Source organism: Onychostruthus taczanowskii, unplaced genomic scaffold (assembly GCF_017590055.1).
Source record: "Onychostruthus taczanowskii isolate IOZ18803 unplaced genomic scaffold, ASM1759005v1 scaffold13, whole genome shotgun sequence".
Classification (NCBI taxonomy): Eukaryota; Metazoa; Chordata; class Aves; order Passeriformes; family Passeridae; genus Onychostruthus; species Onychostruthus taczanowskii.
The window spans coordinates 15,113,922-15,129,857 of NW_024498462.1; the positions used below are offsets into that span (position 1 = coordinate 15,113,922).

Genomic DNA, 15,936 nt, shown 5'->3' on the forward strand with positions numbered 1-15,936 from the left:
AAAAGCAAAAGAGGGAATAGAAGGAAATACTGGAAAAAAAGACTAAGGAGGGGGGCAAAAGAGGAAAAATAGGGGAATGGAAAAAAAGGGGGAAGGGGGAAAAGAAAAAGGGAATAAGAGGGGAAGAGGAAGGAGAAAGGGGAGGAAGGGAATAAACTAAAGAAATAGGAAAAAAGGGTGAAAAAGAAACGGGAATAAAGAGGAAAAAAAGGGGGGAAAAGAGGAAAGGGGGAAGAGGGGAAAAAACAAACAAATAAACAAACAAACCAGGAAGGAAAAAGCGGGGGAAGGAGCTAAAAAAAGGGAAAGAAATGCACGCGGGCGGGGGCGGCGGCGGCGGGACGGTGGCGGCACCGGTACCGGGGCGGTGCCGGGGGCGGGCGGGACGGTGCAGGTACCGGACCGGGGGGGACATGGAGCGCTACTACCGCCTGCTCCGCGCCGCCGCGCTGCTGGAGGCCGCCGCCGGTGAGTGCCGGGCCGGCGGGGCTCGCAGGTGTCCGGGCGGCGGGGGGGACAGCGGCGTTCCCGGACAGCCGCGGGGCAGCGGCGCCGTGGGCAGCCGGCCCTGGGTGCCCCGTCCCTCCCGCAGCCGGTGCCGGTGCCGGTGCCGAGCGCGGCGGGCGCGTTCTGCGCTCGGGCCGCGCTGCCCCTCGGCGTGGCGGTCGCTGGCGGGCGGCCGAGGATTCTTGCTGCTGTTCTGTTATTCGCTGCACGGACGGCACGGGGGGTGCGAGCGGCCCCGGTGCTCGGGAGGAGCCCTGTCCCCGCGTGTCACCGAACGAGCGCGGCGGGCGCTGCCGCTGGCAGGGGATGTTCGCCGGTGCGAGCCCCGCGCCCTTCCCGCGGCCACGGCTACAGAACTCGCTGGGTACGAGCTCCCGGCCGCAAGCTGCCATCCCTGGGGAGTTGTAGCTCAGCCCTGGCCGGGGCTGCCCGTTCCCGGGAGGGAAGAAGGGCAGCAGGAGATGCGTGTGAGGTGTGCTCCTGTGTTAGACACCTCGGCACCCTCCCGTGTCCCGTGTCCCCTGTCCCGTGTCCCCAGGCACTCGGAGCGCCGGGCTGTGCCTGAGTGCAGCACTGTGCTCCTGTGGCTGCCCACCCTGCCCGTGAGAAGCACATGCAATCCGATCCCTTATCTCAGGCCGTGGCTGCCTCAGCGCTGTTTCCTTTGATGGACAGTGATCTGCGCAGAAGTTGTGTGGAGCCCTCACTTTTTCATCATTTTCCTGTTTTCCTGAGCGGAGTTACAGGTATTTTTGCAGTGAGGGCTTTCCTGAAGCAGGAAGGGAAGGGCCCCTCGGGTGGCTCCAGCCTCGCTGGGGGATGCACAGCCTGTCAGGAGTGGGAGCAGGCAGAGCCATCACTCCTCATCCATGTGCAGCTGGCAGAGTGCTTGCAGCTGTGCCGGGCACCAAAGAGACACACTGACCCAAAAAAAGCTTCCTGTCTAACGCCAGCTTTCTCGACATCTTTGCAAGGCACACCTGGGGGTGCAGGAGGAGTTTGTCGGGGGTAGGTCACAGGTGGGGGCTGTACCAACGTGCCACCTGCTGCCCAGGAGCCGCCGTGCCCGTGCCCTTCCGAGGTGCTGCCAGCAGCCCCTCCTGCTCTGGCCGCCTGCCCACCCGACCCCGCTCCTTTCCCTGCACCCTGCAATGGAGCAGACACACTGGGCAGGGGTGGTCACGGTCACTCAGCAAAGGATGCTGCTTGAATGGATGTGGTGAAATGCTCCTTGTGCTGCTGTTGGCACGGAGCACCCACGCTGCTGGAGCAGCAGCTGGTGACACGGGCATGGGGACACAGGTGGTGCACGTTTGCTGTGAGCTGTGTACTGGGGACCAGGTGAAAGCAGGCAGTGGGTTTCTTCTGAGCATGAGCCCTCTCTGCTAACCAGCTTTGGGCAGATGACCTTTGTGTAATGGTCACACAGAGCCAAAATATCCCCACAAAGGCACACTTGTGTGGTTGTAGCTGCAGGATCCGGACCCATGATTTGGCATCCACACAGGTTCTTAAAATAAAATGTTGAGAAAGAGACAATGTTGAGTAAGGTTCTTCAGGTCATGAGATTAAAAATAAATCAGGAGCTTTTTTCCCTAATTGCTGATTTCAGAGCATTCAGCCTGATCTGGGACCATGTTTTAACCATTTCCCTGCACACGGCAGTCCTGGAAACGTGGTTGTTTCTAGCAGAAGGTGATCCACCCCTACCTGCCTTAGATTGAGACAAAAGGCTGTGAAAATCCCAAGCCTTAGGTGGCCATTCCCATCTCTGGAGTGGCTTGGGCTCCCTCAGAGCACGGCAGCCTGCAGGAGCTCCGTGCCTGCCCCAGCCAGCCCCTCTGGCTGGGCACGGAGCAGTAGTAGTCTGGGAGCAGGCAGTAGTACGTGGGATGTGCTTCCTCTCCCTACATCACATTTGCTACAAGCCGTTTAATGGTTACCATTCACGTACCAGGACAAAGTGAAGTGACAGCAGGGCTGTGTGGGAGGGAACAACTGAAGTGTAAAACATGCTGAGGGGAAGAAAGAGTTTCCCAAAGCTCTCTCTTTTGCCACTGAGCGAGAGGATGCCTGGAGACACGGAGTGCAAGGGCTGGGGGTTTAGAGCTGGGACATTCCCCTGGTTGTGCTGCCATGGAGCCTTGGTTAGCCTTGGTTAGCCTTGGTTTTGGCAGGTGGGGCTGGCAGGGCAGTCCTGGAGCCACAAACCACCACAAGCCCCTGGGACAGCCACGTGTTGCTGTGACAGTGGCTGTCTGGGGACAAGTGCTGAGCCCAGCAGGGCCCTGCTCAGCCTGCTCTGCTGCCACGGCCTCGCCCAGCTCACCTGGCAGCTGGGAAATGTGAGGCCAGTGGAAAATGGGTGGGCAGAGGAGCTGCAGAGTGGGAGTGCTGCTGGCAGTGCCTGGGTGGGGCTGCCTTGTTTTCTGAATCCCTTTTTCCTCGCAGGCGATGCTGGGCTTGCTTTTAGGGCAGAGATGAGTCAGGATGTCCTGGGCAGAGCTGTTCCCTGGGGCCCAGCCCAGCACAGTTATCCTGCTGCTCCTGGGCTGTTTGCCAGGGGCTGGGGGGTGACACAGGTACCCCATCTCACTTCCCATTGCACAGGCCTGCTGCAGGAGCAGGTTAGCTGGGCTTGGAAATGTGCTTTTGCTCAGTGGGGGATGCCAGAATTGGCCATTTCCACTTTCAGTTTGGGAAAAATATTGTGTTTGTTTTCCCTTGCTTTACAGTAGAGTTTCCAGGTGATGCCATTGGGGGAACCTGGCTGCACAGTTGAGTTTCCTGGCTATATCAGCTGTGAAAGAAATTGTTCCAGTGTTCTCAGTGAACTTCATTCCAGCTTCTCCAGGCAGCCAGTGAGGCCCCAGGATTTACTGCTGAATTATCTCCCAGGAGTTACTTTGTGCTGGAATTTCCCTTTAAAAAAATCAGTGTTTGCATGGTGCTGAATGATGATGGGAAAGTTACTGATGTCTGTATGTTTTTACTGGGTTTTGGAAGTCATTTGTGCTGAATGGGCTCTGGTTTATGGGCTGACTGTTTGGGCTGGGAGGACGTGTACTGGTGGCAGATGCTGAATGTGCCTTTGCCTGCACAGCTGGCAAGTGTGCCCTGCTGCTGATGTGCAAACACATGAGCTGCTCTCCTTGGTGAGGGAAGAGTGACTGAAACTGGAAACAGGAGAAAACTAAAGTACATTGAAGCTCCTATATGTTAGAAATGCAAGAAACTAGATTTTCTCAACTCCCACATGGTGGTTGAATCCAAAAGAGTGGGTGTTGAGACTCTTTTATTAAATTTCTTGCAATTGACGTGAATTCATGTATGGTGGAGCTGGCTTTTGTCATTCCCAGTTTTTGCTTAGTTTGGTGTGATACGAGAGTGGGGGTTTTTCTGATTGGACATGAAAACATCACAGCATAGCAGGAGGTGACAACTAAGCCTCCTTGCTGCTTAATTTGCTGTTGCTTCACCTTTTCTTAGCAAAGCTTCCCCAGTTTCTCAGCTGCTACATATAAATTGGAAGAGATTCCCTCCCTGCCACCCCCAGCCCCACAACCCCATGGTCTCCAGCACAGGGCATCTTTTAACCTCCCCTGAGCACCCTCCTCCTCCTCCTCCTTGCTGGCAGCGTGGCTCAGCCAGGGCTCTGGAGACCCTCTGCTCGCTGCAGCTCCCAGAGCTGTGTCCCAGGATGGCATTTCCACGGCTGGGCTCCTTGTCTGGCTGCACCTTGTGCTGCTGGCAGTGAGGCTGTGCTGGTTTGGGGTGTCACCAGAGGCTGCAGCTGTGCCACACGGGTGCTGGCTGCTGCTGCTGTCCCTGCAGGGCTGCCTGGCAGCGGGATCTGCTGCCCCGGGCTGGCAGCTGGGCTGTGCAGCCAGTCCCGTGCCCAGTGCCCAGCTGGGTGTGCTGGTGCCCCCCCAGTTTGAGCACAGCTCTGCTGGAAGGTGGGCACTGGGCTGCTCCCGAGGGGTCCCTGCCCCGTGGGTCAGTCACACTGCCTGGCTGATGGACCTCAAACCTGAATTAACATTTTCCATTCCTTGTCTTCTTTTCCTTTCACAGCACCTTTTTTTTTTTTTTGCCTTTTTCCTCTTATCCTCAGCGTGTCTAAATCTAAGCCTTTCGAAAAGGTCATTCCGGTTTTTCAGGAGCTTTCCTTTTTTTGCTGTGTGGTTTCCTAGCTGAGCACACCCCCAGGTTTGGTGGTGGGGATGTGTCTGCACTGAAGCACTCAGGCACACAAGCCCTGGAAGGCCTCGCAGGAGAAGCACAGCCCTGGGTCAGAAGAGAGAACCATCTGCTGCTGCTTCCTACGCTGTGTTGGAGCAGGTGCTTGGGGAGAAGGAAAAGAAGGAGCTTGAAAATAGAATGAGCCATTCCTTAAAAATCGCCCCCAGTCTGAGAAAAGATAATTTAGGGAGTCCTTGAACCTGGCGAGGTGACCAAGCCATCACTCCTAGGCAGGGACTAACCCTGGTGAGACTTTGATGCCTTGTGCAGGACTTCAGGCCTTGCGGGGGCCATCGTCCTCAGGATCAACACATCACATCTCCCAGAAAAACAGGCATTTCTAAGCCTACCTGCTAACCTTTCCCTCGAGGTGAGAGCTGGCTTGGGTGGCTGTGGAGGCAGCGGGTGGCTGCAGGCTGAGGGTGTGCAGCTGAGCCCCTGGCCACAGAGAGGTGTGAGCTGTCCCCGTGGGCTCTGGGGACAAAGGCTCTTGCAGCAGCCACAGCTGTTGAAGCTTTCTGCCATAAATATTTTAATGTGTCCTTTGTGTCACTGGCTTGGCACGGGGAATGCCCACACCGCCTGGAATGCCAAGGAATTCCGTGGTTCTCCCAGGTGCCCAGGCTAGTGCAGCATCCTGCAGCAGCTGGTTCAGCAGGGCCAGCAGTGCCCTTGGTGCCAGCAGGGTCGGGTTAGCACTGCCCTTGGTGCCATCAGGGTTGGGTCAGCAATGCCCTTGGTACCAGCAGGGCCAGCAGTGCCCTTGGTTCTGCAGGGCCAGCAGTGCCCTTGGTTCAGCAGGGCCAGCACTGCCCTTGGTACCAGCAGGGTTGGGTTAGCACTGCCCTTGGTGCCATCAGGGTTGGGTCAGCAATGCCCTTGGTACCAGCAGGGCCAGCAGTGCCCTTGGTTCTGCAGGGCCAGCAGTGCCCTTGGTTTCAGCAGGGTTGGGTCAGCACTCCCCTTGGTTCAGCAGGGTCAGCAGTGCCCTTGGTTCAGCAGGGTTGGGTCAGCAGTGCCCTTGGTACCAGCAGGGTCAGGTTAGCACTGCCCTTGGTGCCAGCAGGGTTGGGTCAGCAGTGCCCTTGGTGCCAGCAGGGCCAGCACTGCCCTTAGTGCCCGCAGGGTTGGGTCAGCAGTGCCCTTGGTGCCAGCAGGGTTGGGTCAGCAGTGCCCTTGGTGCCAGCAGGGTTGGGCCAGCAGTGCCCTTGGTGCCAGCAGTGTTTGGTCAGTGTCTGGTGTGGGGCACTTGGCAGGTGTGTCCCACAGCTGCTGCCTGCGCTGCTGCAGGCCTCTGAAGTCTGGAAAAGCAAAGAAAACAAGAGTTTGCTGAGAGCAAAGCACTTGGGGGTCTAACTGGTGTCAGCAGAGGGATTTGGGCTGGGACAGGAGCTGTCCCCCTCTGGGTGTCATTGCAGCCCTCCTTGCCCGTGTCTCCTCCAAGGGTGGGCGCAAGCCCCGGGCATCGTTCTCTCTGCCCGCTCTGTGCCGTGGTGCTGAGGGCTGGGAGATGTCCTGCACGGTGCAGACAGGGCTGGGGGCAGGACAGGCTCAGCAGGGCTCCGTGCTGAGCCACTCTGCTTTCCCCAGGGGTGCAGAGCCCTGAGTTCCCCCTTTGTCTTTTCCCTGCTTGGCTTCTTGCAGCCTCCACAACTCTGCGCCATGGCAACAATCTCCCCTGCAGAGGAGCCTCCAAATGCAATAACTGCAGCAGCACTTCATGAATGCCCTTTTTGGGGCCATATAAAAGCGACACCACACCGTTCTGGCAATTCCCATCCAGATGCTGCTGGTTTTTAGCCAGGCCCTAGAGCTGGGGGTGATGCCAGCTGTGTGGGGACAGCAGTTTGTGCAGTGCTCTGGTGCTGTGTGGGGAGCCGGGCTCGGTTTTGTGGCAGCTGGTGATCACAAAGGCTCTTTTTGGCTTGGGAAGAAATGAGTGGACTTTCCTGGAGGCCTGACTTCCTGCAGGCTGTGCCAAGGAGAGGCAGGCTGGCCGTGCTGCTCGTAGAGCAGAGCCCTGGGGTCTTTTCTGTGCTGTCCCAAGAGTGGCCCTGAAGGAAAACCCCCAGTTTGACACAGAACACCAGCTGAAGCCTTGTCTGGGGGTCTTTGGTGCCTCCCTGCCTTTCACTGCTCTTTCTGCAGAGGTTAATATTCGAGGACAAAGGTTGTGCTCTGTTCAGGATTTGTTGCAGCAGCCAAGTGAAGTGCCTGAGGCACAGCCACCCTCGTGGGTTCGGTGCCAGCCCTTGATTTCCCTGATATTTGCCCAGGAGGGTGAGTTCAGTGGCCAGCCCAGAGGAGTGCCAGGGCTGAGCTGGCTGGGGAGCAGCCCTGATCTCACCAGAGCCAGGCTGTTGTTGTGCCCTGGCCTTGCCAAGGGGCAGCATCCTGCTCCTGTGTCCTGTTGGATTGTCCCAGAGGGTGGGCACCACCTCCCCCTGCCTCCCTGCTCCTTGCTGGGCGCTTCTCAGTGGGACAGTGTCGTGTGAAACTTTTAAACTAAGTGATGTTTTGTTTGAAAGGCAAACTTCCTTTCTGCAGGCTCGATGAACTGGCACATCCCTCTCACACCAGTGCAGAACCCAGCCAAAATCCACATTTGCTGCCAGCCTGGGGCTGAAGTGCCTTTGAGCTTTCCAGTCACGGGGGAGTTCCAGCACGTGGCCAGGCTTGGCTGGGGCTGAACTTTGGGGAAACCAGGGATGGAGCTGAATTTTGGGGAAAGCAGGGATGGGGCTGAATTTTGGGAGAAACCAGGGCTGGGGCTGAATTTTGGGGAAAGCAGGGCTGGGGCTGCATTTTTAGGAAGGCAGGGCTGGGGCTGAATTTTGGGAGAAACCAGGGCTGGGGCTGAATTTTGGGGAAAGCAGGGCTGGGGCTGAATTTGGGGAAGGCAGGGCTGGCAGGGTAGCTCTGGGGCCAGGTTTCACCCTGCCTGGGGACAGCAGCCCCACGCTGGTTTGTGACAGACACGTGTCACAGCGTGGGCTGTTGTCTCCTATTTTCAATGACACACACATGTTTGGTGTCATCTGGTTCATGTGTGGGAGCTCGTTAAGGTGTTAAATGTGAATTTTATCAGTAGGAAACCACTGACCTGGTGAAAAAAGAAATCAACAAATAGAGAAGAAATCTCTTGCTGCTGCATGTCCTTAAGTTGGGTGAAGCAGTTGAATGAGAGACAAATATTTGAAATATCTTTGCAAGACAAACTTCTTTCTCACCAAGACCAATTCTAGGGCCTGTTAAAATCAGGAATGTTTCTGTAGATGCCAGTGGGACTGGGGCTCCATCCTCAATAAAGAAAAATGCCATTTTTATCTACAGGAGGGAAGCTCAGCAGTGTGTGCCTGGAAGGGCAGAGAGCCCCCACACATCTGGGCTGCTGTGCTGCAGCACCCTGCAGCCAGTGCAGGCCTGAAAAATCTGCAGATAAAGTAGAAGTGACCAGAAAGCTTTTGAAAAAAAGGGGCAATAGAATAAATATTGATTATTCTGGAGTGTGCTGAAGCATGCAGCCTGTCTGATTTGAAACAGCCAGAAGATTATTCCCTAGGACCAGCTCTGTGAAATAATCAGTGTTTACAATTTGATTATCAGAAAGCCCAAGGACTTTAATCTGTATAGATGTGCTCCAAAACGTTTATTTGCAGGAACAAGGATGTTTGATTTTTAGCTGTCATTCCATTTATAGATAATCCAAAAAAATGTTTACCAGCTTTAAGCTCCTCTTGTGTTTAGTCAGTGTGGTCTTTGTTTCCTTCTCCCAGGGAAAGGTAAAGTTGTGTGTTGTTCTGCTGTGCTTCACTGCCTCTGAAATGATCATGGTGCTAAATATGGTATTGAGCCAGCCTTGCCATGATTTAATTAGGAAGAAACCTAATAACTGAACATAAGAACAACAGCCTCTCCAATGCCTGTGGCCCCGTGCCAGGTGAAAGCGTGGCTTCAGAAGCTTATTTGTTCAAAATTAAAGACTGTGACAGCCTGAAAGCCCAGCCTTGCTCCCAGTGCAGCAGCCTGGATGCTGCAGTTCCCAGCAGAACCCTCAGCCCATTGCATTGCCAGCTGGGGAGCACTGGGAGAATTTGGGAAACAGAGAGTGGCATTGCTGACTCCAAAATATACAAATTTACATTGGCTGTGGCCCGTTGAGGGGAGGGCAGTGCTCCCTTGGTGCATTTAGTGGAATACTTTTGTTGCTGACTTGTGGCTTTCACCCTGTTGGGCTCATTAGAAACATTAGAAATAACATCTCTGAGATCCACATGTCCTTTATTGCAGTTTCATGTATAGCTCAGGGGAGTTCAGGTTCCACCTTTGGATTAACACGTTGATAAATGTGTCTGCTTTGGATTTGTGCTTTATTTTGATTGCTGCTTTTCCCTTTCTCCAGAAACTGCAGTACCCATCTGTGCAAAGGACATCAGTGATGATCTGATGAAAGAGTTTGCTTTTCTGTCTGGTGAGTATGAGAGCATCTTCAGGGTCTCTCTCTCTCCCTGTGGTAATTAAATACTGCAGACAAACTTTGCTGTTTGCCAGAGTGATACTTCACAGGGGCTGTTACCCACCAGGTATCCAGTGCCACTAGAGCTGCTGTTAATAAAACATGGGGGCAGTTTGAAAGAGCAGGTTGGGTTTCTGTCCCGTGCCACACTGTAAAATATTCTGTAAAATATTCCCAGCACTCGAGGCATGAACAAGCAGTTTGCTGTGAAATGTATTTCTGGAGGTTCCGGACCAGTGTTTGTCCTTGTATTTCTGATTTCTTCTGCTGTCCTGTGTAAAGCACACCCAGTAAATGAAGGACATGCCTGGTTCTCAACGCATTTGTTTCCAGCTCCTGCCCTGGTGTGCTGTGCTGGACTCAGAGGCAGATTTGCCTTTGTTTGACTCTTCTGGGCACGTGAAAACCCCTGTGCCAGTGGCAGCGTGTGCTCTGAGCTGCCGGTGCCCTCCTCAGCAGCAGGGCAGGGCAGCATCCCTGTGTGTTTTGCAGGTGGAAGGGGGAAGGACAAGGCTTGGATCATCACCCTGCCCGACAACGCTGGCTTCAACCAGGTGCCCGAGGAGAGCGTGGCCAGGGTCCTGACCTACCTGACCTCAGTGCCAAGGTGGGGGCTGCCCCCAGCTCGTGTCTGGGGTGGGCAGGGGGGTCCTGCCTGCCTTGGGCAGGGATCTGCAGGGCACAGCCACGAGTGGGGGCGAGGGGCTCCTTTGGGGGGGGATGGAATATGAGAGAATAAAGATAGTGCAGAAGGTAATCTCAGCCCTAAGGAGCTGCAGCTGGGCCAATTAGCAAAGATTAGGAACAGGCCTGGCTTTAACAGGCCATAACTGTGACCAGTGAGAAGAAGAGTCCTCTAATAGAGTGGGTTGGCAGCTTGAGAGGGACCTGGAGTCAGCTGGCTGCTTTGTGAGGAAGAAAGAGTCTGTGCCCTGAGGAGCTGCCCACGAGAAACACCAAGAAGGTGTGAAACTTGTGTGGTAAGGAGACAGAGAAAGAGTCCGTGCTCTGAGGAGATGCCCACGAGAAACACCAAGAAGGTGTGAAACTTGTGTGGTAAGGAGACAACAGTGTGGAACTTCTGCAATATGATGGCAACACTCCTTCAGCTCCCAGAGCCCCCCAGGGCTGCAAGCCCTCACAGCGTCCAGGTGAGGTGTTCTGTGTGCCAGGAGCTGCAGAGGAGGCAGTGGACATCACCCCTGTGGCCTGTCAGCTGGAATGTATCACACGTTTAGTTGGTTTAGTTTCTAATTAACAAGCTTTCCTCAAGCTTTGGCGTGTGTCACTGCTTAAATATACCATGCCACTGCAAAATAATATTTTGACGTGTACAAATAGAGAGTCATTGCTGTGGAAAAAGGGAAATGAAACCAGAGGAAGAGGCTAATTACAGAACAAAGCCTTCGGGGTCCCCGTGACAGGTGATGGCTCAGCAGACAGCAGCAGCTCCCATTACCTGCCTGGGTGTCAGGGTTAAGCTGCTGACAGTGTGCCTGTGCCTCACACTGGGCTGGATGCTTAGATTAATGGCCCTCCTAATTCCTGCTGCTGAGCCTGGTGACTCAGTTACCTGGAATCCTTAATTTTCTTGAATAATGCCTGTTTTGGCAAATTCCTTCCTGCAGGGAGAGCAGGCTGACAGCAGCTAGAGGGGAGCTTTCCATTAGCAGCTGCTTTGGCAGAAATGTGCAGTGGTTAGGCACCTCTGTTCAAAAAAAAAACCAAAAAGGAGCCTGTGGTTCCTCTGTCCCGTTTTTGGTGCACTCTGAGGTTTCAAGGGCTCCTGGCCCAGCAGGAGCAGGACCCTGCCAAGGGCTGTTCACCCTGTGCAGGCAGCCCTGCTCTGTGCCTCTGCACTCCCCAGCTCTGGCTGGCCTCTCCAAGGCTTCTCATTGCACCTGAGTGTAAACACCCTGGCATTAGCATGATGAGCAGTCCTGCTGTCCCTGTAATAGGTCAAACTCAATCAAGAAACTAATGAGAGCTGCGAGCTTGCTGGTGATTCAAACACGTCCGGCGTGTTTTTTAGTAAAACCACTTCAATCATCCTGCTCTGCTCCTCCTGCCACCGTACCAGCCTGCCCCAGTGTCTGACCACCCCAGAAGCATGTGCTCCCTGGCACCTTGGAGCTGCAGGGCTCGGGGGACCAGGCACAGGTCACCCAGCTGAGGGTGGAGGGTCTGTGCCAGCTCTGGTGCCCCTGTGTGCACATCGTGGGGTTGGAGCTCAGGCTTTGGCCAGAAAGTCCCTAAAAGAGGTAAATATTTACCTGCCAGAGGTACTTCATTTCTTCAAGTGTCAGGGTTAGGTGTGGGTGCAGCACCTGCTTACCTGTGGGTGTGCAGGGGCAGATCAAAACCAGCACCATGCAAAGGAGCTGCATGGTGTCCTGCCTGTCCCAGCCTGAGGAAACCTCGTGGCTGTCAGCCTTGTGCCATTTGGGCAAGCTGGATGGTCTGTAGTGTTTTGGGAAGATGAATTTCATCAGGCATTCTTCTCCTGGAAGTAATTGTTAGATGAAGGAGATGGATGCTGAAATCTCCTCCTGAGTCCTCAAGGTGGGTGCATTCGTAGCAGGGCCAGGAGGAAAGTGAGTCTGTAGGCAAGGGAATTTTTAGTATTCCTGGGAACTGCTGCAGGCAGGAGGCAGCTGCAGGAAGTACTTGTGTGGATGAGCTGGAAGGGAAAATAAGTAATGGGTGCCCACTTCCTATTCTGTGCACATCCAGCTCAAAATGCTGCCTGCCTTCAGGCTGGCTGTGCTGAGCAGCACCTGCAGTGGGCTGCTGGAAGCAGGGAAGTGTGACTGATCCTGTATTTGCAGAAAAGAGACCCGAGGAGTGAGAAAGCAGCACTTTATCCAGGCTTGGATTGAGGGCTGTGACAGTGTGGTCTTTACAGCAAATAGAAATCTTTTCTCTAGCCTGAAAGAATTTATCTCTTCCAAGTTAAGCCAGAATTCCAGTAGAAGCTTAAGAAAATAGATGGAAGTCAGTTATGATATCTGTAAGAATGTTATTACAAAAAACCGACTTAATTACTATTAAAGTAAAAGTTGAAAACTGAAAAAAATCCCTCTGTGTGTGGCATTGGTGTGGTATTACCTTCAATGCTGTGTGCAGGTCTGGGTGCCACGGTTAAAATGATGTGAAGGGCCTTGAACTGTGCAGAGGGAGCAGCTCTGCTGAGAGGGCTTGCAGGATGTGCTGTGAGGAGAGCTGAGGCCTCTCTGTGTGCAGAGAGGGGGCTCAGGGGATCCCAGTGCTCCCTGAGCTTCCTGAGGATGGCAGGTGTGAGCTCTTTCCCCTGGCACCCAGGGGCAGGACGGGTGGGGATGGTTCAGAGCAGTCAGGGCAGGCTTAGAGCAGACTGTAGGAAGCATTTATTGCTGAGGGGGTGTCAAACACCAGAGCAGGTTCCCCAGGCTGTCAGTGTTCAGGGGGCATTTGCACAATGCCCTCACCAACATTTCCTAGCTTCTGGTCAGCCTGAAATGCTCAGACTCTGGACAGGTTGTCCCTGTGGGTCCCCTCCTGCTGAAATACCACATCCCATTCTGCCCTGTTCTGTCCTCTCTTTGACTCTCCAGCTTTCTGCTGTTCAGATGAGCTTTGCCTGTCTCCTTCAGGCTGGGAGGTGGGGTCCAGGGTGGCTCAGAGCTGAGAGCACAGAGCAGTGGCACAGGGCAGGGTGCTGCTGGCTATAAATATCTCTGGGTTTCAGTGCTGGGCAGGTCTGGCTGCGTGCTCTGATCCCTCCAGCAGCAAGGAGTCTCTCAGTGCTCTGCTCACTCTCACAGCTGCAGACTCCAGGCTCCAATTTCAAGTCCTGCAAAACATCCCAGGTCTTTATTTTTAGTCTGGTGCATCAAAAAGTGACAAGAAACTCCTGGAGAGAAGCAATCCTTGCCCTGGTTATCTGTCTCCATCTTCCTGCTGCTGGATGCAAACAAAGAGCCCTCAGAGCCCTGGTAGAAAGCATTGATTTATTTTTATTGTCAGTCTAAAAGGTACATCACGGGCCTGGAAATCTGATAAACCTGCAAGGCCTGGCTTGCAAATAGTCACAGACTTTCTCCACTGGCCTAGAATAAATGACAAATTTCTCACAGTAGGTGTCAAGGTGTCAGACTGCTGGGAACTTTCCTCTTTCTTTCTGTAAGGGAACTGATACAAGTACATTAGCATGCTCAGAGGCTGCTCTCTGTGCATAACCTTGTCCTGAGTTAATGACTCCAGCTTTGCTTAACTGGCACTGCACTACATTCTGGCTGCCTTTTCTAAATTACTTGGATTCTGGGGGCTGTCTTCAGGTTTTATTGTGATTACAGCAGTTCTGTGTAAAAGCAGTTTATTTTTTTTCAATTGCAGACCCTTGGGAAACACCAGGGGAGTTGGGAATTGTTCTTTATAACTCAGAGACATACTTTTAAAATTTTAGAGTGTGCTGAAAAACCAAAGGGTTTTATTTTTGCCTCAAACCAAAGGATGCTTTGGCCTGCTCCCACCCACCTCGGTGACTTAGCTCATGGTGGGGGTGAACAGAGCTAACAGAAACCTGCAGAGTTTTCTCACTTTGCCTAAACCATCCTAAGCAAATAAAGGTTTTGGCTGAAAAGTCAGACTCTGTGCTCCCAGCCTCAGACTTTATTACACGTGTTCTGTCTGTGACCCACATGTAAAATTTAATGTTCACTTTCTCTGCTCGTTTCTTCTGCACTTCAAAGCCACTGAATGAATTCACCTGAAACCTTTGCACTTTGGCTGTGAAGTCAGAGATCCATAAGATGTGTCACACGATGGCTGGGTGCCTCTCCATACCTTCAGCTGTTGTTATGAGTCAGGGGGAATTGTAGTCTTCATCCCTCTGAGCAGCACTGCTAATTCCTGTTACGTGTGTTTGTCAGAGTTGTGGCTGCCACAGAGCACAGCAGCGAGGTGTGCACTGAGTGAAAGCTCCTGCACTTTGAGTGTCTGGTTTTTCTTTTCTCTAGTGAGTTGCCAAGTATTGTGTTTGCCTTGCCAAGCACAGGAATCAGCAGAGATGCTGCTGGCCAGAGGGCTGGCACAGGGCTGTGCCCAGGGCACACACCTGAGCCCTCTGGGGAGGCAGCACGTGTCCTGGGAGCCTGTCCCAGCACGGGACAGGGTGCTGTGGGCATGGCTATCCTGTGTCAGCATGCACAGGGTAAATACTGCAAAATCAAAAATGAGAGTCCTGTAAATGCACTCCTGGAGGAGCTGGTCACAGCTGTGCAAACGCTGCAGCTGAGCTGGGCTCCTGCAGGGAATGTGTGACCTGCAGACAGGGCAGCACCAGTGCAGCTGGTACAGCTGGGCCAGGCTGGCCGTTTCAAAGCACCTCAGAGGATTTGGGTGTTAAAAGGGATGTCGGGAGCCTGTGCTTGGAGTCAGCCGGGCTGTGCTGGAGCACGCCTTGGAGCAGTGGCTGCCTCCCGGCAGGCTAAAAAGGATGTCAGGAGCCTGTGCTTGGAGTCAGCTGGGCTGTGCTGGAGCACGCCTTGGAGCAGTGGCTGCCTCCCGGCAGGCGGGCTGGGGGAGCCAGCACAGCTCCCTGTCCCCTCTGCCAGGCTGGCACTGCCCTGCCCTGCCTTGGTGCCACCTCTGCTGCCTGCTGTCCTGCCTTGGTGCCACCTCTGCTGCCTCTGCCCTGCTGTCACCTCTGGTGTCTCTGCCCTGCCTTGGTGTCACCTCTGCTGCCTCCTGCCCTATTGGTGCCACCTCTGCTGCCTCTGCCCTGCCTTGGTGCCACCTCTGCTGTCTCCTACCCTATTGGTGTCACCTCTGCTGCCTCCTGCTCTTCCTTGGTGTCACCTCTACTCCCTCCTGCCCTTCTTTGGTGTCACCTCTGCTGTCTCTGCCCTGGCTGCTCTAGCCTGAGCAGGGAAGGCAGGGGGGTCGTGGGGGAACTGCCTGCTGTCCTGCCTTGGTGTCACCTCTGCTGCCTCCTGCCCTGTTGTGCCACCTCTGCTGCCTCCTGCCAGAACAAGCCAGGAGTCACTGCCTGGCTGCTCTAGCCTGAGCAGGGAAGGCAGGGGGGTCGTGGGGGAGCCTGCTGGCCAGGGCACAGCTCCTCCTCAAGGCCCCTTTGTGTTTCCAGAGCAATCTGCTCTCCAGCACTCTGCTGTCACCACGGCACACACGAGTCACGGGCGGTGCACAGTGAGGATCACCGGGACTTGGGCTGGGAGGGGAGCTGTGGAGGTCAGAGAATGGCCTGGCTGGGAAGGGATCTTGAAGATCATCCAGTCCTACCCCCAGGCAGAGCAGCTTCACCTGCAGCAGGTTGTGCTGGAATATCTGGAGATATGAAAAGCCCCAGGTGGGTTTTTGAAATATCCAGAGAAGGAGATTTCACAATCTGTCTTGGCAGCATGTCCCAGGGCGCTGTCACCCTCAGGACAAAGACATTTTTCCTCATGTTCACATGGAATTCCCTGTGCTTCAGTTTGTGCCTGTTGCCCCTTGTCCTGTTGCTAAGCACCTCTGGAAAGAGTTTGGGTGTTCAGGAAGATTTTTCCAAAGGGAATTTCAGGAACTGTAGAAATACTGAAATGTGGTTTGCATTCCAGGTTCTTGGATTTGGGGTTCTTTTGGGAACAGTCACTTTTCTTGGAATGTTATCTGGTTGTTGGTGTTTTCTTATC

The 15,936-nt window shown here is 54.1% G+C and overlaps 1 protein-coding gene across 4 annotated transcripts in view; it reads left to right on the forward strand.

Annotated features, from left to right (window-relative positions):
• Window positions 1-412: 412 nt before the first annotated feature.
• Window positions 413-15,936, forward strand: part of MCF2 (MCF.2 cell line derived transforming sequence) — a 54,552-nt gene continuing 39,028 nt past the window's right edge. For all 4 annotated transcript variants that reach the window (XM_041396589.1, XM_041396590.1, XM_041396587.1 and 1 more), the window contains exons 1-3: window positions 413-468; window positions 9,152-9,220; window positions 9,758-9,872. In XM_041396589.1, coding sequence (XP_041252523.1) covers window positions 414-468; window positions 9,152-9,220; window positions 9,758-9,872 — 239 coding nt within the window. In that variant the 5' untranslated portion in view covers window position 413. The remainder of the gene's footprint in view (window positions 469-9,151; window positions 9,221-9,757; window positions 9,873-15,936) is intronic.